The sequence below is a fragment of the Pristis pectinata genome, chromosome 13 (assembly GCF_009764475.1).
Source record: "Pristis pectinata isolate sPriPec2 chromosome 13, sPriPec2.1.pri, whole genome shotgun sequence".
Lineage (NCBI taxonomy): Eukaryota > Metazoa > Chordata > Chondrichthyes > Rhinopristiformes > Pristidae > Pristis > Pristis pectinata.
Genome location: NC_067417.1, coordinates 22,979,658 through 23,003,037, shown reverse-complemented (window position 1 = coordinate 23,003,037; position 23,380 = coordinate 22,979,658). Strand labels below are relative to the sequence as shown.

The following is a 23,380-nucleotide window of genomic DNA, read 5'->3' as shown; positions in this document are numbered from 1 at the left end:
AAAAATGCATGTGCTACATCCTTTAACTGGATTAGTTGTATTGTACAACCATGCTACTTCTATATGTAACCAGTTGGTGGTGCCAAGAGACAAATAATCTTATAATCTTTTAGCAATAGACACAAATTACACTACACGAATAGCTAAGCAGTTAGGTACAAACTGGAATTTTTTAGTAATTTGTTCAGGCAAGTTTTTACTATTAGCGGTGCAGTCTGATGGCTCTACTGAGATTGAAGCTTAAGAGTACAGAAGAAATAATGGTGAGCAATGAAATGCTAATTATGAAAACATTGCTTCCTTTTCTTGAAACATTTCGGACATGGATGACAACCAAGGTGATTGTTCAAGTGGCTTTAAAATTCCAAATGGACACAATTTGAATCAAAGCCTTTGCAGAAAACAACAAAAACAGGAATGTTGCATTAATAGGCAACAATCTACTGAGGGCTGCTAAATAAATTTATTTTCGCCAGTTCCTCCTTATCACCAATGATTTCAATGTTTTTCAAATACCTGCATTCATGAAGTGCCTTACACAAAAGCATCATGACACTTCATCTTCTACAGCCAATGAAGTGGCTTCACAGTGGTAATGCAGGAAGACCTGTATCTATATAGTGTAGACAAACATTATGGCTGAAATAACTTGTTTAGCATTAATTCGGTCTCTGAGAAAGTGTGCTCATGCACTCTACTCTAGAGGTGGGAATAATGGAAATTGGTAATAAAGAAGTAGTTATCACTGCAATGCCACATTGTGAATAGTGCACCCAAGATGGGATATTCAGTTGCAGTTCTGTCTGCCTGTTCCAGTGATACAGATGGATGTCATCATGGCATTAGGTTGTAGGGGAACAATTTTCATAATATCCCAGTTAATGTCCGTCATTCAGTCAGAATAGTTTGTGGGATCTTGATTTGGAATGCTCTGGCAGAGTGATGCAGCTAATAGCACTGCTGATGCAGAGCTCCAGCAAACTGGGTTCAATCCTGACATGTGGTGCTGTCTGGGTGGAGCTTGCATATTCTCCCTCAGACTGTGTGGGCTTTCCTCAGGTGCACTGTTTCTTCCCACATCCCAAAGAGGTGCAAGTTGGTAGGTTAATTGGCCATTTATATTTGCCCATACTTGGTGAGTAACTGTTAGAATCTGGGGTGAATTAATGGGAAAGTAGGGTACAGGGAAAACTAATGGAGAACAGGATGGTGAGCCACCATGGATTCCATGAATAAAATGACCTCCTTGCATGTCAAAAAGAAAGAGAAAATGGTCTTTTCAATTGCATAAATAACTAATTTAAAATCAGTGCATGAGATATTTCTGTGATAGGACAATGAGAGTACATGTATTCAAGTATTTAAGATACAAGTATTCTGAAAAGCAGATGAAAATACACAAGAAATAAACCATTTATAGTGAAAAGAGTCATATTTTGGCTTCATACAATTTCAGAGATTGCAATACATAAATAATGTTCTTTATTGCTTTAGGGATATAGAGAAAATCTACCCAGGATTGGATTCAGTACAAGTAAAAGCTAAACAAACTAATAATCTCAAATGAGGATGGTCCACACCAGCCTGGAACTCGGAAATAATTTGTGTGATTTGCCGAATTACACAGCAAAAGTGTCCCAAGTTCAATCCCCGTCTTATGGTACTGAGATGTCACAATTAATACCAGTAACTGCATTTGCAAGTGGAATAGGAAGATAGAAAACATGACAGCATTCCCAAGTGATTCATTATACTTGACGTACAATCATTCAGTCTACATGAGGCAAGAATTACGCTTAGATGTAACACTCCAGTCAAACAGCCTACCATTCCCCACCATGTGATATACCCTGTTATATACTTCTTGCCTCCCCAGTTCCTGTCAGGAAAAAAAGTTTAGCCAAGGCTACTAATACATCTGTTCCCACCAAAATACTTGAGACTATTAATACACCCTAATTCATTTCTATGAATGGCCACACATTTTCATACAGAACCTAGGCAATAAGCTATGACAGTCTTTCCAGAATTGGGGCATCATACAGCCGATATCCACCATCCATAAACACAGCTTCCAGTACAAATCAATAAGCAGAAATAGAGCACTGGAGGTTATTTTCTTTATAGCTCAGGGAGATGAGCTGGACTAAGAACCAAATACCATGCATGCTGGATATCTTAACCAGAAACAAAAAATGCAGCAAGTCGGAGAATATTTGGGAAGGAAGGTAATCAATAACCTTCTGTCAACTTGAAATGTTAATTCTTATAGCATCCCTGCACAATTGCTGCTATTTGTTCACCCAAGAGAAAACTTAGTCTAGACAAGTAACCAAATTCAGGATCTTTCAGAAGTGGATGAACAATCCTATATAGGATAGGATATTTTATCTTTGGAACACATTTGAATATTGTTTTTGTGGCTAAAAATCAGACAACTGTAAATAAACCTAACACAATGGACAAGGAATAGCATGCATTTATATGAGCAATTTTCACAGAATCACAACAGACTGGAGTACTTAATAGCAAATAGAGTATTTTGAAGTGTGGTAATTATTGCATTTGTGGGAAAACCCAGTAACTAATCTGTCCTCAACAAGGTTGGACAAGGATCAATTAACATTAGCTCAACATGGTTGTGTTTATGGATAAATATCGGCCAAGATACTGGATCTACCTTTATTCTCTGAATTGTGCAATGGAATCCTTTTACATCTGTTGAAGGACAGAGCTTGATATTTGAAGGCAGTTTCTGCCATTTTTTTTAAATAAATACATGTTATTAATATTTTATTTATTCAGAAATCCAAAGCATCTTAAATTATCTTAATTAGGTCATTAAAATGATCTACATCAACCATATGTTCTAAACTGTTTCATTAAAAACCTGGGAAAAGTCTTAGATCCGTTAACAATTTTCATTGAGATTAGAAGCATAAGTACAATAGCATATTTTACATGGCAAATATTAAATGGATTATCTTGCTGTACAAATATTCACAATAGCCCATTTGAACATAATTTACACATCACAGACCAAGCTCTTTTGTTAAAACCAGAACAGATAATTTCCAAAGGCAAAGGTAATTTTATTCATCTATTTAACTGGTGGAGTAAATAACATACAAGTCCATGTCCGAGTGCAAAGAAAATATGGAAAAGCAGTTCCTGAATGAAAGAAAACAAAAATATTAATGGAAAGTTGCTAAAAATATATCCACATCTGTTATAAATGGCCTTGCAATTAAAGGCAATGATCTCAAATAATAGATAATGAACAACTCACTGAACTACACTGACCCCAAGGGAAAAAAATACCTTATGGGGTCAATGCAGTGGCAGTGAAACATAAACCAGGGTTCTTCATATTTCGTGTTGATCTAACTGTAGAAGCAGGACAGAAGATAGAATAAATTTGGTCCATGTGGCAGTTAGTTATATAGTGTCTATCCACCGTTGCACATGACCATATTTTAGTTCTGAAATAAAAACAGAATAGGTGAAGGGACTTTGACCTGAAATGTTAACTGGCACTCTTTCCAAAGATGCTGCCTAACTTGTGAATATTTTTAGCATTTTCTGTTTTTATTTAAGATTTCCAGCATCAACATTTTTTGATTTTCCTATTTTTGTTTTATTTGTTTAGATCATCTATAAAAAAAATTGTTGTAGACTTATTGGCCATCTTTCAAGGTTCAGATCATCCTAAAGTGACTCTTAGAATGTAGGAAATACTGAAACCAGTATTTGCACACAGCTAGCTCCCAGAAAAGCAACGTGATAATGCTTTTGTAGAATAAAGGCCTGTAAACTGGGATAATTCTCCTGGTTCCCATTAAACTGGTGGAATGAGATCTTTTATGTCCACCCTGGAGACCAAACAGTCTCTTAGTTTATTTCATCATCTGAAAGATGGCACTTCTGATGGTGCAGTACTTACTGTACTGCACTGGATTGTCAACCAAGGCTTTTATGCTCAGGTCACTAGAGATGCCCAACAGTACATAGTCATACTCAAATAGCAATTCCTCCCATTTAATTCCTCTCCTCTAATCTCAGCTCTACCAACATTCTCAATGTTCCATCCTTAATTTTGCAAGACTGCAACAATCACCTCAGTTTTTCTAAACAGCCATCTTAAACAGGATGTAGATTTCGTTCACTGTCCTGAAGAGGTCTTGCTGGAGGCTCATTCTCTCCAGTATCTTGTTTATCCTTCTCAGCTTCAATCCAGCTCTGGGGTGGTATTCTCTTCTTTGGGCCAAGGGGTGGAGGCCCAATAAGTGACTCAATGTCATCATAATTTAGAACTTCTCTCTCCACAAGTGCATTTGCAAGCTGAAATTTAATTTATAAGCTTTATTATTTTAAAACTGTCACAAATCAAATCATTCTAACTCAAAAATTAGATTTGTATTCATACCTTTGACAGAATTTTGAACTGATAAACCAAAGAGTAAAATGTTTGAATTTGGAGCAACTGTAATTGAAAAATACAGCAGCATATCATCTAAATTTGAGAATGCAGAGAATCTGCAGATGATATGCAAAAGGCTGGTATGCAGGTACAATATGTAATTAGGAAAGCTCACAGAATTTTATCATTTATTACTAGTGAAACTGAATATAAAATAGGAAGGTTTTGCTTCAGTTACATGGGACATTGGTGAGACCACATCCAGAGAACTGTCTCCTTATTTAAAAGCAGATGTCAATGAGGTAGCAGTTCAGAGAAAATTCACTCGACTGATATCTGGAATGGGTGTGTTGTCTAATGAGGAAAGGTTTGACAAGCCAGGCTTGTATCTGCTGGAGTTCAGAAGGGTGAGAAAGGCCTTGATCAAAATATACAAGATCCTGGTTGGTCTTGACAGAAGAGACGTGAAGAAGATGTTTCTTTGTGGGAAAATCCATGTATAGGGCACTAATTACATACTTAAGACAAATGAGGTGAATGTTTTTCCTCAAGAGAGTCACAGATCTTTGGAACTCTCTTCCTCAAAAAGCAGTGGAAAGCGACTGAATCTTTATAAGGCAGAGATAAATAGATACTCAATGAACAACAAGCTGAAAGGTTAACACAGGTACATGGGAATCAGAGTTGAGGTCACAACGAGGTCAATTACAATCTTATTAAATGATGGAGCAGGCTTATGGGACAAATGGCCTGTTCCTGGCTCATATACATGTTCCTATACACTTTGGACTACTTCCATTTAGTACAAGCCACACCACTGATATATATAAAAAAATGTGGTGACTAGTTAATCAGAGGCAGAATTTTGACAACTCAGGAAATTAAGTTTTAACACTGTTGAAATATTGCCATTTCTGGTATTTGAGATCTATCTTTACCTCTTATCTTTCTACAAGGTCATTCACTGGAAGAACAATTAAGTCGTCCCTTGCAGGCAGAATTTCCAGTTTTCTCTCAGCTCCCACTTGGACTTTGCAATATGAAGGCAAATTCTAGCTTCTATATTGTTAATATTTCTTAATTCTTATATCTTCTGCTACAAATAAATCATGGAAGTGGAAAGCTTTTTGCAAGATTTGCCCATGGCAAATGACAGTCCATAACAGGACTGAACTATGCAGCAGTTTAGCCAACTTCATGACCATAGCAGATACCGTAAATGCAACACACTCCGTACTTGGGACTGACAGAATGGACAATGGCAGGTGATTACTGCTTAGCTGCAAAACAGCTTTCTGAAATCTTGAGCAGATTTAATGCTATATGGACAGCATCTTTGTAATGAACTTGGCTGCCCTGGATAAATTGGGAGTTTAATTGGGAGCACATACCAATAAGGGTCAACCCTGCTAAGGAGGTGATTGAGGGAGAAAAAAGGCCAACTTGAACATTCTTACTTTTGGTAGTTAAAGTGGGTGAATTTTACTTTATGCAGGTGTAGCTTTTGAAGTTGCATATAATAGACAGGTGGATTCTCTTCTCAGTAATCTGAGAAGACTTCAAAAGCAGCACCTGGTTAAATAAAACAAATTAAAATTGTTTGCAGAAAGCAAACTGTTTCAATTCTCAACTCCCAAGGACATTTTTCAAGATATCATTTTAACCAAACACATTTTACAAGACAATGGTAAACACAAATGCCATTAGTATTTCTGTAACATAATGCTTATGGAAATGTTATATCTGAGCTTTCTTCCCCCCCCATTGTGTTTTTAAGTTGTCTCCGTGCTGGCAGGAAAGCGTGCACGTGAAATAACTAAGATCTGAACTATTACCCAACAGGAACAAGTGAAAATTAAATTAGAATAATTGAAAGAATGAAGCAATTCTATCCCTGCAAAAAGTAAATCAGCTGGAGATCTGCAAGTCTCCCTCTGGAAAGCGATGCAAAAAAAATTTCCAGATTGTTCTTGAGCTAGGCAGTGCCAAATATCCAGATCACCAGCTTTCTTGGCATTGGATGCCAACTGTGGCAGAAAGAACATTGTATAATTCAGTACGAATCAGAACTGCAGTCTCAACAAAAGAAGTTTAATGTCCATATTTTGTTATGATGTAAATGGAGGCAATTAAGCCCATCATTACTGGCTCACAGAGCAATCTTATTGCCCCACAACTTTTCTCAATAACCTATTTTCACTACAATCCATCAACTCCCCCCCATATTCTACCACTTAACTATACACAAGAGACAATTTAGTGTCGCCACTTAACCTACCAACCCATGTCTTTGGATTGTCACAGGAAACCAGAGCAGCCCCATGCAGTCACAGGGAGAACATGCAAATTCCACAGAGACAGTACTGAGATGTGGATTGAACCTGGATTGCTGGTGCTGAGGCAGCAGTTCTACTAGTTATGCCACTGGATCTTATTCCGGATGTCAATTATCACCATTAATTCCAGACAAAACACTTGAAAACAATATTTAAACGAATCTTTTTTGGAAAACCAAAAAATAGTAACCTCAGTCTTATTTTGTGACTAAATATAATTTCTTGTACCTTAATGAAAAAAATTCATTCCATTCCCTCCATCCCAGTGTTCAATTGCAGAAGCAGCAGCAACTTACTGTATTAAGCTTGTCCCTGTGATCCATTATCAGTTTCTCTGTGTGTCTGTAAGCACGGGCCACCAATAATTTGACTTCCTATAGAATTAAGAAAAAAAAGTGAAGCATAATTGAGCATGTCCATTAAAGTTATTGATCAGAATCAGGTTTATTATCACTGACATATGTCATGAAATTTGTTGTTTAGCAGCAGCAGTATAGTGCAAGACAAAAAATTACTACAGTTACAAAAATAAATAGTGCAAAAGAGGAATGAGGTTCGTGGACCCATGATGTAGGCTAATAATCACAATGAAACACTTACTGAACTTTATTTTTACCAATACCAATATGATGGAAAACTAAGTCAAGTGCTTCCAAAAGAATCAACCAAAGTCAACCTCAAGGATAATAAAGTGCATTTTTTCCACAATCCAATCCATAACATGGCAAAACACCACTGTCAACAAAACACAAATTACATCAAGATCTACAAATGCACAAACATGCTTCTGTATCAAACTATGCCATCAATAAAAACATTCATAAGAGTAGGTTCCTTGTGCTTGCTTGACCATTCAATAAAGATCATAGCTGATCTTTCATATCAGCACTTTTCTATTCTTAATGCCATCTTCCTGGCTTCCCTGAACAGTAAGATCTAATGATCTGGTGTCTCTGCTATATTCAGCAACTGAAACTCCACAAGCCAAGTACAGGATTCCAAAGATTTGCTTCTTACTGGGTGAAGAAATTCCTCATCGCAGCACTGAATGGCCAACCTCTTGTTTTGAGACTATGTACCCTAGATCTAGGTTTCCCAATCACCTCCACCCTGTCAAGTCTCTTAGTAATTTTGTTCATTTCAATGACATCATCTTTCATTTTTCATACTCGAGAGTACATCCCTTCTGTCCCATCCAGCTCTCATCCACGCTCTCCACAACTCAAAACTAACTGGTTTTCCTCACTCTGGCAAAGGGTCTTTAACCTGAAATCTTTAATTCTTTCTCCACACATGCTGCCTGATCTTAGTGGCCCCAGCATTTTCTGGTTTTATATCAGAGCATAGGCACGGTCTGATCACTTCATACAGTAAATGTCTCATACAATAGACCTGCCATCCCAGTGTTTAATTTGGTGAACCTCCAATCCACCCCATCAGTTTACCATCATTGTGGTATCAGTAAAAACAAAAAAGTTGATTAGGTAAGGGACAATGCACTGTTTGCTTTGCTAAACACTTGACGTAACTACATGTCAGCTTTCAGAGATCCATGCACAAGGGCACCAAGGAATCTCTGAACAGCAGCACCTTTCAATCTCTCACCTTTTAAAGAATGATATCTTCCTGGTTTCCTCCTACCAAAGTGGAACACCACATGGCATTGCATCTCCAGGTCCTTACCTCCACTCACTATCTATATCCCCCTGAAGCCACACTGCATTCTCCAGACAGTCCACACTGCCACCTAGTTCTGTATTATCAGCAAAATTGGATATATTAGACTTGGTCCCATTGTGAACAGCTGGGGTCCCATGGCAGTCCAGTGAACACAGCCTCACTATCTGAAAATACCACATTTATTCCTAAATTCCATTAACCAATCCTCAGTTCATATCAGCACATTATCCTCAATGCTGTGAGCTCTAACTTTGACAAACTTTTGAGTGTCATCTGAAAGCCTAGATATACAATACCTCAGACCTGGTTCATCAGTATCCATTCTTCCATAAGTATCTTGGAAAATTTAATTCCCAACCTTGTCTACTGTATAACCATGCTTCTGTAATGGCTTTGTTCTTCTATTTGTGCTTTCAATTCACCTCCTTGTTCCAAATACAACATGCATCTAAATTTTATCTTTGCATCATTTTCCTCGTTATGTTTGTATGCACTGTCCCTTCTTGACAGACTCTGATAATCATTTTGCCACCCTGCATTCATAATTTTGTTATTTCTCTTTAACTTTTTTGAAATTTCCCTCAACAGAACTGATAACCCTACTATTTAAAGCTTTATTTACAGCCCCAGTTATTCAATTCACTAAGAAAGTGATCCTTTTAAAAGCAAAACTGCATGAAAAAAAAGGCTCCTTATTCAGATTTATTCCTAATGAAGTTTGGTGCCTCATTCCTAATTTCACTTTTCATTGCAACCAAAGATCCTCTAAACAAGGTGGAAAAAAAAGCTTTGGAAGTCCTCAATCACTTTATACTTACGTGATCCATGTGCTGCTGAAGTCCCTGGCTGAAGGGCCGTCGACCAATTACACCTTGCTCCTCTGTATCGGGGAATGATACATGACCAATTGCTTCAACCATTCCATAACTTTTTACCATGGAATAAGCCACTTTTGTAACCTTTCGTAAATCATCCTGGGCACCTGCATATTAAACATTATGCTACTTAAGTTCAGGAGGTTACTATCTGTATTCTTACTTTGGCTTCCAAGTACATTCAGTTAGATTTTAGGAACACAAAACAATGTCAATTCTGCAAATGTACATAACTTATCCAATAAGCAACTGCCAATGAATTACACAAGAAATAGGAGGAGTAGTAGGCCATCTGGCCCGTCGAGCCTGCTCTGCCATTCAATAAGATCATGGCTGATCTGCCTGTGGACTCAGATCCACCTACCTGCCTTTTCCCCCATAACCCTTAATTCCCCTACTATGAAAAGATCTATCTGTCTCTTAAATACATTTAATGAGGTAGCCTCTACTGCTTCCCTGGGCAGAGAATTCCACAGATTCACTACTCTCTGGAGAAAGCAGTTTCTCCTCCTCTCGGTCTTAAATCTATTCCCCTGAATCTTGAGGCCACGTCCCCTAGTTCTAGTTCCAATTCTCAGGCATCAAGGACAGAAAGCTCTCTCAAATAAAAAAAAGTGATGGCATAATCAGATATCTAGATACCTTTTACAATTGTTTTTATAATTTTTCTTTTTGACACATTTGATCTCATTCAATTCCCAAAACATGATTAATCTACTCCTAAAACTTGCAACTGCAAATAAGCATATCATAGGGTAGAACTAATGCATAACATACAGAACATGACTAAACAGTATTAAGTACTCCATGCAAACAGCAATAATTTTCTAATTACACCTCATAAATTGGTCAGGTTAAAGTACTGTTTGGTCATGAAAGCACTAAGTTAGGAACCACAATTAAGACAAGATAATTCAAGAAGTGATCAGGTGATTAACAATGACTGCAATTGGAAGGAGGAGGAAAGAATGGGGAGATAATTAATTAATACAAGTGGGGTGGAAGGGGGAGCTTGCAGCAAGATTTAATTTTAGTACATGCAAAGTTAAATGAGGTGCAAAGAGGCAAAATAACACTGTAGGCGATTCGCACACCCATCCAGCACTAAAAATTGCTCTTTTAGACAGGTAACCACAGCTACTTATAGAAAGCTATAAAAGGGGCAGCATTGTGGCACACAGTTATTACTGCTGCCTCATATCTCCAGGGATCTGGGATCAATCTTGACCTTGGATGCCACATATGAAGTTTGCATGTCCCTGTTACTGCATGGGTTGCCCACAAGTGCTCTGGTTTCCACTCATGTCATAGATGCACTGGTAGGTTAATTGGCTACTGTAAATTGCCTAGAGTGGGGGTGGTAGAAGAACTGAGTAGTTGACAGGCATTTGAGAGGGTATAGGTTACAGGGAAATAAGAGGGAAATGGGACTGATGGGCTGAATGGTTGCCAATATTGTAAGAAAATGCAAAATATTTAAATATCTCTTAATTATAATGATGACTCAGAATTCATCCAGGAAGTTGATGAATTTGAGGAAAACTACAGTTTCTATCTTAAAGTTATGATTTGAATGTTATCTTGTGTCAGAGGTTACATTCTTACTATGAACTTAAGCACTGCTAATTCTGGGTCGTATGGAGGGACTTTTTCAAATAAGATGTTAATCCTGCCTTTTCAGATGGAAGCAAAATAAAGACATGGTATGAAATGCAATGGCATTCTAAGAACATTTATAATTCAATGTCTACGAAAAACAGAGTGGTTATTCATGTCACGTGCTGTTTGTGATTCCTTGCTGTGCAACTGTGATGCCATCTTTTCCCATATAAATGGCTGCATATCAAAAATAGTTATAGCTAACCAAAGGCTGTGATATACACTATATAATTGTAAACCTCCCTTTTGTTCAATGTGCAAATATCAGCTAGGTTGAGGTAAAGACCTTATTATCCCTGGATTTTAAAAAAAAGGCTTGTGCTTAAAAACTACTGCTGGATTTGCATAAATGTGAGATCAATATAGTTAATATTTCGGATCAATGAACTTTCATCAGCAGTTAACTCTGTTCTCTCTCCACATTAACATTGTCTAATTTGCTGAGTGTTTCCAGTACATTTCTGCTTTTGTTACTCCCCCCCTCAAATTTCCAGCATCTGCAGTCTTTTGCTTTTGAAGCACAAACTCAATAGTCTGCAGACACTTGAAGTTCATGGATAACCACCACATGCAACATACTGGAAGGTGACTGGTGAACATCAAGACTCTATAGAACAGTGGGAAAATACATACATGTTACATATGCTGGAAAAACTCAGCAGATCAGGCAGCATCTGTAGAAAGGAAAACAGTGCATGTCTGAGACCCTTCAGAACTGAGAAAGAGAAACAAGGTAGTCCAGGCAACACAAAATGTGGAGGTTGGGCAGTGGGTGAAACAAAAGGATAGATTATGTTTCATTAGCCTTAAGAACTCTCTCAATAATAGAGAGAATTCTTAAGGTTAATGAAACATAAAACGTAAAACAGCACAAGGTATCATTTTTTTTACAGTGGCAGAATTGAGGATGTCAAATTCAGCACCTCACACAAAAAGGATTGATAATTTTCATTTGCAACAAGGAGAGAAAGTCATCCTGATTCATTCCCTTCCACAAACCAGTTTCAATGGCTTCAGAAGGTGGCTAGAAGGTGGGTCTCCAATCCTCTCAGCCAGATATGATGAAAAAATACCAAAGATACATAAAAAGAAATAATCACTCTTTATCACCTTGATGGGTCAAAAAACAATCAGAGATCTTGGATAGCCAGGATGTTGAATATACAGAATTTTAGCCAATAGAAGCTGAACACAGAGGAAAGAATTGTGCAAATATTCACAAATTCAAATTATACCTGTTGTGACTTTATTAAAGGTAATAGCTTCTGCAACGCGTCCTCCTAAAGCCATACACATGCGTTCAAAAAGCTGCTCTTTTGTAAATAGGTGCTGCTCCTGTGGCAGGATCTGTGCAAATCCAAGAGCAGCATTTGTTCGTGGTGCTATAGAAACCTAGAGAGAAAAGCACTCAGATCAGGAATTACTTGCAATTTATCATAGTCATATTAGAACATGAAATAAATGGTAAAAAAAATAAAAATTATGACATTTTCTAAAGTTAAATATAATAATAAAGGATGTTCATACTTCATTGTGTATTTGAAAACACAACCAAAGTTTATTTTCTCCAAAAACTTATTGCTCTGTTTTTGTCCAGTTGTTCAATAACCCAAAAGGGATATCATCTCCACTTTACCATCCCCAAGCTAGGCAAGGAGTGGGGGAAGAAAAACAACACTGTTCCTGCTCTCAGCCTATTCAATGGTTTCTGTGCAATGGGTGCAAAAGGGAACAGACTTGACTAAATGACCTGCCCATGAGTGAATAGCTTGCTAACACTAGCTGGATATTCAAAACAATTATATATGAACATTTTTCCAACTAAAGCTCAACTCTCTCTTCACCATCATGAAGTCTAATGTTTTTGCCTCAACCAGCCTGCCTGTATTTAACATTTACATTTTACTAAATACAAATCGTTTCATCCTACTTTTCAGTCTTGCTTTGAAATAGTATTTTTCCTCATCTATAGCATTATTAATTGACATTAACAAGTTTGTTCCCTTAATGGTCAAGATTCAGCTTCACTAGGATAGCCAGAGATCCTAACCTCATATAGACAAAACTATTGCCCACAAGCTGCTGTTAAATATCTTCTACTAACAATCAGCTTAAAATAAGGCAATATTACAGTTATTACAAGATGGTGATTCAACTGAGCCATTCAGGAAGCTGTTTCTGGTGTTATATTTGTTAAAAGCAGGAACAGCTATTTCAAATAGCAACATATTTACATAACAGTTTATAAAAACCGCTATTAACATGAATCATAAATTATATTAAAAATGACAAAACCTTCAAAACAGCTTCTGTATGTTCAAGAAGCCAGCCAACAAGGACATGTCCAGACTCATGGAAAGCTACTATCCTCTGTTCTTCTTTGGAGAGTATTTTACTCTTCTTGGCAGTGCCTCAGAAGAAAATGAAATGAAAATGTGAACATTACTTGACATTTTCAGATTTTATTTAAATAATCACTGGACAATGATTTCGGTATATTTGAACAGGGGCTATTGCATGTTTCTCTGAGAATGGTATAGAGGTATGTTAAATGAGTATGTCACTGTTAAGAATATAGAAAAAATCATAAAAGGCAGCTCATTCTTCATTAGCTTACTTCATAAAAGTTCTATACTACAGCTCTGCAAATTTTTCCTTCAAGATTGTACTGTGTCTTTAGACAGAAGATATCAGGAGATTACATTGTGTTGTTTCTGGAAGGACTATTCTGCTTTCCAATATGTGCCGCATGCCATTGAATGAAGAGGGCAACTAGAGAGCTTTCTCCATAATATTTATCCACGCTACTTAACTATCTTTGACTTGGTTTGTCCAAACAGTAGATGACTTGGTTTAGCTTTGAAAAAGCAGCAGTTATTTTGGCCTAGGTAGTCATCAGAATTATTTAATGACAGTAATTGAATTAGAGAGGTTTACAAAGAAGCATAAAACAAGACTGAAATTTAGATATTTGGTAATGATTTGAATCTCAATTTAGATTACAATCCTGATTTGACAAATTCTACCAATGTTTTCAGTGGTTTAAAGTTTAAGTGATCCAGTCAGCTTTCAATATGTTAACTGCAATAAGTTCACAAATTACCAGAAAGAATCCATGGCCTGAATATAAATGACTGTAATATCCAGCAGATCTTCAGTACTACAGAAGTATGCTTTCTGGTCCCATAGCCTTTGATGTAACAACTCTCAATAATGGTGATTGATTGGCATGCAAAATGAGTAACATTCATGCCAGCAAAATGCCAATTTTGACATTCAATGGCATCCCATTGATGAATCCCTCTTCATCAATATCCTGGAGATCATCACTGACCAGAAATTCAGTTGAACCAGCCACAAATACTGTAGCCGCAAAATCAAGTCAGAGACTGGGTATCCTATAGCAAGTGACTCACCACACGACACCCCAAAGCTGTTCCACTAATCTAAAGCCACAAGACAAGAGGACTGTGATGGAATGCTCTCCACTTGCTGGATGAGTGCAGCTCCAATAACTCTCAAGAAGTTCAACACCATCCAGGACAAAGCAGCCCAAATGATTGACACCTCATTCACCACCAACATTAATTTCCTCCATACATGGTGATACAGTATCTAAAAGAAGCACTCCAGTTAGTCAGCCAAGCTTCAACTCCCAAACCTGTGACCTCCACCACCAAAAAGGACAAGGGCAGCAGGTGCATGGCAACACCAAACTGTAATTCTGCTCCAAGTCATGCGTTAACCTAATTTGGAAACAGATCCCTGGTCCTTCTTCATTACTGGGTCTAAACTCTGAAAATGCTTACCAACAGCACTGTGGGAGTACCTTCACCAGAAGGACTGTTAGCCACACCAGGGATTGCTGGATCTCTGAAAGGAGCTTTCTTCGAGATTAGCAGCAAGTGTCATTATTTCATTACTCATTGGAAAATTTATACTTTTTTTAAATTCATCATCAGACCACACTTGGAGTATTGTGTTCAGTTCTGGTCACTTCATTATAGAAAGGATGTGAAAGCTTTAGAGAGGGTGCAGAGGAGATTTACCAGGATGCTGCCTGGATTGGAGAGCATGCTTTATGAGGATAGGTTGAGCGAGCTAGGGCTTTTCTCTTTGAAGAGGGGACTTTATGGAGGTGTACAAGATGATAAGAGGCATAGATTGAGTGGACAGTCAGAGACTTTTTCCCAGGGCGACAATGGCTAACACAAGGGGACATAATTTTAAGGTGAATGGAGGAAGATAAGGGGGATGTCAGGGGTAAGTTTTTTTTTTACACAGAGAGTGGTGGGTGCATGAAACACACTGCTGGCAGAGGTTGTGGGGGCAGATACATTGGGGACATTTAAGAGACTCTTAGATAGACACATGCATGATAGAAAAATAGGGGGCTATGTGGGAGGGAAGGGTTAGATAGATCTTAGAGCAGAATAAAATGTCGGCACAACATAGTGGGCCGAAGGGCCTGTATTGTGTTGTAGTGTTCTATGTTCTATCGTGCTCAAGCATGAACAATTATACCATTACTGTAAATTTTGAGAAAGGTCTCAAAAAACAAAAACATCTTCAGTGAATGGACTTACCTGCTATGACTTTCTCTACTGCATATTCAAAACTGAAGGTGTCAACAGATTTCTCTCCTTCCCTGGCTGCATGCAATGCTGCTTCATTGCAAATGTTAGCTATGTCAGCTCCTAAAATAAAGACAGATTAATGGACAATTAAACCGAGAGATCTACATGCAACAATTATTGTGTGCCAGATTTTAGTTGCACCAAATATTACACTATCCCCACATCCTGAGATTTCTTTAACATCCAGAAACCTATGGACTAAGCTTCCACAGTTTTCCAGAACAGAGAATTCCAAAGATTCACCACTCTCAGAGAAGAAATTCCTCCTCATCTTGGTCCGGAACAACTTCTCTTATTTCGATACTGTGCTCCGAGCTCTAGATTCTTCAGGGGAAACACGCTCTTTGGATCTACATTGTCAGCCTAGAACAAATCCAGCTTCTCCAGTTTATTCATGTAACTAAAATGACTAAATATTTTCTGTACCCTCTCCATGCCGTAGCATGTTTACCAGAAAGACCACTTCAGAGATGGGCTAAGCAGTGTTTTATGATTATTCCTTGCTCTTGTACTCTATTCCTCTATTTATAAAACTCAGGATTCCTATATGCCTTTTTATCGTTTTACAACTTGTACTGCCATTATCAACAATTTATTCAAGTATACACCCAGATCTCTCTGGTATTGTAATTCTTTATGAATTCTGCCTTCAAAATTATAATGCCTCATTTCGTTCTTCCAAACCGAAATGCAACATTTATCATCCTTCTGCATTAAATTTCACCTGCCACATGTCTGCTCAGAGTAAAATTACAAATGGTGAACTCTTACCACTGAACCCTGGAGTGAGTTCGGCCAGTCGCTGTGAATAAAACCGGGCTGGGTGTGATAACTTCAGACTTTTTAAATGCTGTTCAAAAATCTCATTCCTCTCCTAAAAATGCAAATAAAATAAACAACTTATTATACCACGTTAAACAATGACACTTATAAAATTACATGATTCAACTTTTCATATTATTTTGAAAGTGTTTCTCTAATTCAAAGTTACCTGCAAGTTTACTGAACAGAGCAACCTAGAGGCTGAATGAACTGTTCCATCTAAAATGATAGCAGTTGGGTTGTGTAAAATTAGAATTATAGCAATCATCCTTTTGGTTCTTTTAGTACTGTTAGTTTAAAAGCATGCACTTCTACAATTTAATAATCAGGCCATGAATCCTGTCATTTTGAAACAACATTTTGATAAACTTTATAAAGCTTCATAAAATACAAAAAAGGCATCACAATAAAGTGTAGGATATGTTATGTATCCTTTGTAAGGAAATATTTGACATTAGTCAGTTTTGAATAATACAAAACAATGTCAGTATTTCTATTATTGTGCACAAGTTGCTGTCAGCACAATCATTTGTAACAACTTTCTTGACTGGGAGTTAAAAGTTTACGTAGTTGTAAAAAAATAAACTGAAGTGCAATCAACTGGACTATCTTCATTTGTAATATGAAAGCACAGAACAGGGAAGGAGAATCTCTGGAATTGAAATGACTAAACAATCACATACAAATCAACAGAAAAATGTTAAGAGCATCCTACAGTCTAATAATAAAGCTCTGACAGATCTGCATCCTTCTCAACACTCAGGAGGATCAATGTGTTTCATTAATTGGTACAAAAACCAATTTGCATTTATATTGTACCAATTGTCAAACATCACGTAGCAATTCATAGGAGTATCATCAGGTAAAATCTGATACTGAGCAAGCTTGGCTGGAGGTACAATTTTAGGAACCCCAAAAGAGAATGTCAGAGAGCATCAAGACATCCAGATGTAAACCACGTTTTAAAGCCAATGGTGGGGAAATCATAATAATGCAAGAAAGTATAATTAATGGAGTGCAGAGATCTGAGGAATGTAATGCCTGAGCAGGTTACAGGAAGAGATGTGGAATCATTAGGATTTAAAAATATGAGAACAGGATGAGCAATTTATAACCATGGTTCCACTGGACTGGGTGCCAACCGGGAGAGATGAAATATATACAGCAGCATTTTGGTTGAGATTAAGTTTAGGGAAGGTCTGAAGTGGGTGGCCAGCTACGAGAGCACTGGAATAGTAGACTCCAAGAGGTAACAAAGGCATCTGTGACATCAACATCCAGATCATTTCACCCTTCTGTGAAGGCATAGAAAATACTCATTCTGTTCTCATGTTTTTGTCTGTGTACATAGGCTGTTGTTTTGGTCATTAACAGGACCTACTCTTTTCTTTGTAATCCTCTTTCACATATTTATTGAACATCTTGAATTTTCCATGGTTCTACCTGCCAATATTTTTCATACATTGTATTTGGCTTCCTAACTTCCTTTTAAGTGCTATCCCTGTACCTTCTATATTCTTCCCAGTTTGTTTTGCTGTGGTTAGCTCTCTGTATCCCCAATGTTTCAATTTTTTCTTTAAACTTTATCTTGCTCTGTGTTTGGTTTATTATTATTGTCACTTGTACCGTGGTACAGTGAAAAACTTTTCTTGCATACCATTTGTATAGATCAATTCATTACACAGTGCATTGAGGTAGTACAAGGTAAAACAATACAGAGTGCAGAATAAAGTGTTACGGCTATAGAGAAAGTGCAGTGCAGGTAGACATTGTTCCTGAATGTGTTCCTGAACAACAATGGGGTGTGGAACTCAGAGCTTATTTTCTTTAAATGGGTAATTTTTTATTTTATTTTAAATACACAGCATTCATAAATACATACAGGACATCCATGGGTAGCGAATAAGTTCTGTTTTAATTGATGTCCCTTGGTCAATTTTGATCACAAGTTGGAAAATACACAAAACTCACTAGATATGGTAACCATACACACACAGTATTGTAAGGAATGCATCAAAAGCACACAAGACTGATAAAGAACAATTATTAAAAGTGGAAAGAGAGAGGAAACTAGTTCGGCCATTTGTAGGAATGAACGTGTATTCAGATTTTTGAATTTAATAATATTATGGGAGCTTGTTCATATGTAGTGCTGTCCGTAAGTTGATTCAGCTGTACACAAGAAATAAAATACAAGCTGCTCACATCCTTCTTTACATTCGTTGTACCATCAGACCAATACATATTCTTACCAAGCACCAATGCCTGTCATGTTTCCTATTTAAACAATAACCCTTGAAGCATCTGAGAAGCTGTTAAACCAAATCAGAATCAGGTTTATTATCACTAACATATGTTATGAAATTTGTTGTTTTGCAGCAGTAGTAGAGTGCAAGACATAAAAATTACTGTAAGTTACAAGGATAAATAAATAGCGCAAGAGGAATAATGGAGGTAGCGTTCACAAATTGTTCAGGAATCTGAAGGCGGAGGGGAAGAAGCTGTTCTTAAAATGTTGAGTGTCTCTCTTCAGGCTCCTGTACCTCCTCCCCGATGGTAGTAATGCAAAAAGGGCATGTCCTGGATGGTTAGGGTCCTTAATGATGGATGCCACCTTCTTGAGGCACTGCCTCTTGAAGATGTCCTCGATGGTGGGGAGCATTGTGCTCGTCATGGAGCTGGCTGAGTCTACAACCCTCTGCATCCTCTTTCGATCCTGCGCATTGGAGCCTCCATACCAGACAGTGATGCAACCAGTCAGAATGCTCTCCACCGTACAGATGTAGAAATCTGCAAGGGTCTTCGTTGACATACCAAATGTCCTCAAACTCCAAATGAAGTAGAGCCTCTGACGTGCTTTCTTCGTGATTGCATCAATGTGTTGGACCCAGGATAGATCCTCTGAGATGTTAATGCCCAGGAACTTGAAGCTGCTCACCCTTTCCACCACTGACCCCTCAATGAGCACTGCTGTGTGTTCTCCCAACTTCCCCTTCCTGAATGTTGTTGTTGCAACACCACTCAACCAGCTGATCTATCTCACTCCTGTATGCCTCCTCATCACCATCTGAGATCCTACCAACAACAGTGGTGTCATTGGCAAATTTACAGATGGGGTTTGAGCTGTGCCTAGCCACACAGTCATGAGTTAGAGAGAAAAGAGCAGTGGGCTAAGCACACATCCTTGTGGTGCACCTGTGTTGATTGTCAGTGAGGAGATGTTATTACCAATCCACACAGGACACAGGCCCTCAGTGTTCAGTGGCAGAAGGACCATAGACTGTGATCCTTCCCCACAAAACACATTTCTTCTGAACTTTACTGTCTCTTTTTTGAATGCCTCTCACTCCAATATACCTCTAGCTGCTTCCAATCCACATTTGTTAAATCATGACTCAACTAGTAAAAATGGCCTTGCTTCAATTTAGAACAGAAGCTTAAGCTACATTCTTTCCTATCAAAATGTTATTGGAAAAGTATGTGATCACTTAGCATTTGGTAGGCATTAGACAAAAGCAGAGTAAAGGAATAAAAGGGACTTTAGAGGACAAATAACATCAATCACGAAGTGTTGCTCCGAGGGTTAGCCAAGCCATTAAAAAAGCAAGTTCTCTTTTCAGAGGAACAATTGAAAAGCAGGAAAATTAAACTAAACCAGTGTTGAACCTTTTTTTGTTAGACACACTTATGGTACTTGTATGGTCCTGACTGCTATATTATAAGAAGGATAGATGCATTTGAGAGAATGCAGAAAAAAAGTTGAGTGTGCATAATTAGAACCTCAATGCTGGTGACGCAGGCTTGGGAGAAGGCACAGACATTGAATTGTTTATCCTTCCTGTGAATTCAGAGAATTTTGGGGAGAATTCATAGATGGTATTTTTCCAGTGCTTTGCGATACCGGTTGTAAGCAATCTAGGTTAAAAGCATAGAGGATGGCCAAGATTGTTGCCGTTAGTAAGCAGAGTTTTGAGCCAGTTTTAAGATCTTGATCTTCAAACACCCTTTTCTTCAATCAAGCAGAGGCTATGCAGGCACATTGAAGAAATTTATCATTGCCTTCATCAATGGTTGCTTTTGCTGAGAGGTGGCTGCCAGGAAATGAGTAGTCCACAATTTCCAGGATCTTACTGCAAACCTTTGTTGTCAAAGAGCAGTGTAGAACAAGTTGGAAGAGAACCTTTGTCATGCGGGTGCTGGATACAAGGATCATTCTCAACAGTGCTTTGGTGAATGAATCTAGAAAAGTTTGGGGGCCAGCCTCTGAGCATTTACAAGCACCATCTTCTGCAGCTTGACTACAAAAGTTCCAGTTATCTTGGTTCTGAAAAGTATATGCTGTAGGCTGAAGAATAACTCGTGTTCTGAAGAGTAGCTATAGAAATTCTGTTGGAGGCGAGGAGCAGCATTAGTGGGAAAGACTGGAAAAGTGTTGGGGCAACTATGTAGCCTTGTTTGACAATAGTCATCATCGACTAAGTTGTAGATCTATCAGTTAAGATCATGGTTTGCATGCCATCATAAAGCAAAAGCAAGATGTAAACAAATTTCTGTGGGCAGCCAAATTGGAGGAGAGTGCCCCCATCCCTCCCTATAGATGGAGTCAAGAGCTTTAACATGGTTGAAAAAGGCCATATTGGTGCTACTCCCAGCATCTCTCCTGGGATTGTCACATGGTGAAGATCATGTCATTGGGCTTTTAGAAAGGAAGAAACATTTGTGGATATAAATGCAAGACAGCAATATGCTCCAATATGAGAATCTAACCACTTCTCCTTGTTATTCAAGGGCATTGCCATTGCTGAAATCCATTGCCCTCCAACATTCTGAGGGTTAGTGTTTACCAGAAATCCAAATGAACTCAGCTCATACATACTGCGGTTACACGAGCAGGATATACGGCAGCACCCAAAGGTTTACAATCATTTGAGGCAAAATTTAGAAATGTGATGGAAATCTTTCAACTTGTATGAAGTGTTGCTCTGAAAAATTCAAAATTCTGGCAAAAGCATCCCATCCACCAACAGCATGAAGAGGCTGTACCATCTACAAACTGTACTGCAATAAATCACCAAGGCTTCTTTGAAGGCAACTCCACAAAGTGATCTCTAATGCCAAGAAAATAATGGCAGAAGACACAAAGGAACAACATCTCCAAGTCACACATATCATCCTAACTTGGAAATACAAATTGCTTTCCTTTCATTCCTGCAAGGTCAAAATTCTGGATCTTGCTACCTAACTGCACAGTGAAAATACCTTCACCATAGCAACTGTAGTGACTCAAGGAGAAAGCTCACTATATTCTCCCACACAATTAGAGATGAACAATACATGCTGACCTTGCCAGCATCCTGTGAATAACAAAGTTGTATGCAAATGTACCTAGATTAAGATTTTGTTATTTAAATAAATAGTTTGAGTAGAATTGCTGTCAAAGTTCTTTAAAAGAATATTTTTAAACCATTAGTCATCAAACATAGCTTTAATTTTGAGCTTTCAAAATTGTTTAACAGCTCCTTGTTACATACACTAAAATTTTATTTTAAGAAACCAACAAGCCCACAGCAATGGCACCATGTCAGATTTTCCCTCTTCCATTAAATTGGCTTAAAATTTAGCCCAATTAAATGATAGCTTTTTACAAAATTGTTCCCACTTCAACAAAAATCAGTTGCAGAGGTAAATTAAGTTGGAAACAAACATTAAAAACCATATTTCTAAAATAGTATTGCAAGTGAGAAAGAATAGTAAACATAGGTAAGATGAGTAGCTTTGCTCATGTGTTTTTTTTTTCTTAATACGAACTGAGAAGCCTCATAGACCTACAAATCCACAAAACACATTAAGTTGAATGATTAAAATGCAATTTCAGCTTCAGCGGGATAGCAAAAGTTTACTTTCAATACTAAGTTGGCCAGATTGTAAACTGAAGTATTTTATGCTCATATCCATCAGTACCTGCAATGTAGGAAAGTCAATAAATATGTGTCTGTCCAAACGACCAGGTCGCATTAAAGCATTGTCCAAAATGTCAGCACGGTTGGTTGATGCCAGAACTATTACATGATCTGTTGTGCCAATTCCTGTTTAAAATAAAGACAATATGCAATGTTTCAATAAGGCCAGATGGTTCTACTACACAAAATTGGCAATGTTTCAGATGTTTAAATATATACTACATTAGATGTACAGAAGACAAGCACTTAAATTTCTGTGATGTGCAGTGAATCAAATATGACAAAGAAACTATTGGAATTCGTGCTTTATATTGCCATGTAGAAATGAGCAAGTAACAACCTCAGGCTACAATAGAATTTAAGGAGGAGTTTAGATCTAACATGGTTGTCAAAATACCCTTTGAAATTCTGTTGCACTCACAAATAATTGATTGAAAATATGTTGGTCCCCTTGGTTTCAGTTGTACTTTCAATATAAGATCATTAAGTCATGCACTTCATGCTCAGAAATGAAACATCGTTATTCTAGAATCTTAGGGTTATCATTAGGGACATAAGTACAACAATCAAACCAATCACTGTTTGATTTAATTTGCATTCAACACCATTTTTTTTATAAAAGCACGCAAGTTAGCTTAAAACACAATATTCATGTGGTAGACATTCAATACGCTTCTAACAATACTAAAGAACAGTTTATATTTCAGGCAGTAAATAAAATAATTAATGATATATTACCACACAGGTTTGCAGCCCAATTGTAGCAATGTGTGATACCAACCATCCATTTCGACCAACAGTTGATTCAACGTTTGTTCTTCCTCAGTATTAGCAAAACCAGACATGTTGGTTGATCGCCTTTTACCCACTGCATCAATTTCATCAATATACACAATGCATGGGGCACGAGCACGGGCTTCCTTAAACAAACTTCGAACTCTTGCGGCACCTAGACCTACAAATGAAATATTTTTGAAATAATATTTTCTGG

The 23,380-nt window shown here is 37.7% G+C and overlaps 1 protein-coding gene across 3 annotated transcripts in view; it reads right to left on the bottom strand.

The window, feature by feature from the left end:
* Positions 1-1,395: 1,395 nt before the first annotated feature.
* Positions 1,396-23,380, bottom strand: part of spg7 (SPG7 matrix AAA peptidase subunit, paraplegin) — a 34,591-nt gene continuing 12,606 nt past the window's right edge. For 2 of the 3 annotated variants that reach the window (XM_052028546.1, XM_052028548.1), the window contains 10 exons: positions 23,171-23,344; positions 22,391-22,515; positions 16,379-16,481; positions 15,557-15,667; positions 13,266-13,381; positions 12,206-12,362; positions 9,255-9,418; positions 7,053-7,130; positions 4,118-4,341; positions 1,396-3,171 (listed from right to left, as the gene is read on the bottom strand). In XM_052028546.1, the coding sequence (XP_051884506.1) occupies positions 4,141-4,341; positions 7,053-7,130; positions 9,255-9,418; positions 12,206-12,362; positions 13,266-13,381; positions 15,557-15,667; positions 16,379-16,481; positions 22,391-22,515; positions 23,171-23,344 (1,229 nt within the window). In that variant the 3' untranslated portion in view covers positions 1,396-3,171; positions 4,118-4,140. Of the gene's footprint in view, positions 3,483-4,117; positions 4,342-7,052; positions 7,131-9,254; positions 9,419-12,205; positions 12,363-13,265; positions 13,382-15,556; positions 15,668-16,378; positions 16,482-22,390; positions 22,516-23,170; positions 23,345-23,380 lie in introns of all 3 variants that reach the window. The other variant, XM_052028547.1, reaches the window with a different exon arrangement.